This window comes from Myotis brandtii, unplaced genomic scaffold (genome assembly GCF_000412655.1).
Source record: "Myotis brandtii unplaced genomic scaffold, ASM41265v1 scaffold743, whole genome shotgun sequence".
NCBI classification, from domain to species: domain Eukaryota; kingdom Metazoa; phylum Chordata; class Mammalia; order Chiroptera; family Vespertilionidae; genus Myotis; species Myotis brandtii.
Genome location: NW_005370960.1, coordinates 1,132,132 through 1,132,731, shown reverse-complemented (window position 1 = coordinate 1,132,731; position 600 = coordinate 1,132,132). Strand labels below are relative to the sequence as shown.

The 600-nt window shown below is 65.7% G+C and overlaps 1 protein-coding gene across 1 annotated transcript in view; it reads right to left on the bottom strand.

The window, feature by feature from the left end:
• Window positions 1-600, bottom strand: part of PKD1L1 (polycystic kidney disease 1 like 1) — a 61,575-nt gene that overhangs the window by 22,804 nt on the left and 38,171 nt on the right. The window contains exon 34 of the mRNA XM_014530526.1: window positions 545-596. Within this exon, the coding sequence (XP_014386012.1) occupies window positions 545-596 (52 nt within the window). The remainder of the gene's footprint in view (window positions 1-544; window positions 597-600) is intronic.

Here is a 600-nt window from a genome sequence, read left to right as displayed (position 1 = left end):
GCATCACCTTCCCAGCCAGGGGGGCTGGGAATGGCCGTGAGGTTGTCACAGAAGCAGATGTGACTGCTGTCCCTGCACAGCGGCTGTGACGGCCTCAGGAGCAGCGGGGTCACTGCTCTAACCGCCTGCCCCGACGTAGAGTTCGCCTCTGTCTCGTGGGGACACGGACCAGAGCTGCCACTGCAAACCGGCGCTGCACAGCCGGGTGTGGCCGTCGGAATGCCTGCTTTTCCGTCAGAGGGAACTTGAACTACTTGCCAACCTACCACAAGTCAGGGGATTCTCACAGGACCCTCCAGGCTGCTGCCCCCTGAGCACCAGGCTGAGGGTGGCACGGGGCTCCCTCACGGCCAGTCAGCGGAGACACAGCGGCCGCCCGCAGACACCCCTGGGTCCCGCCAGGCCCACGTCACCCCTGGTCTTGAGCACTGGGTCCCTTCCCTGTTGTGAACCCCTCTGAGAACCGGGAACCTCGCTAACACGAGTCAGGAAGGTGTCACCCCGCAGGTCCGGGACTCGGGGCCGCTTAAGGAAAGTGTCCCACCTGCCCGTGTCCTGCGGTGGTGACCAGGGCCGCCAGGCAGGCCCAGGCGCACAGCA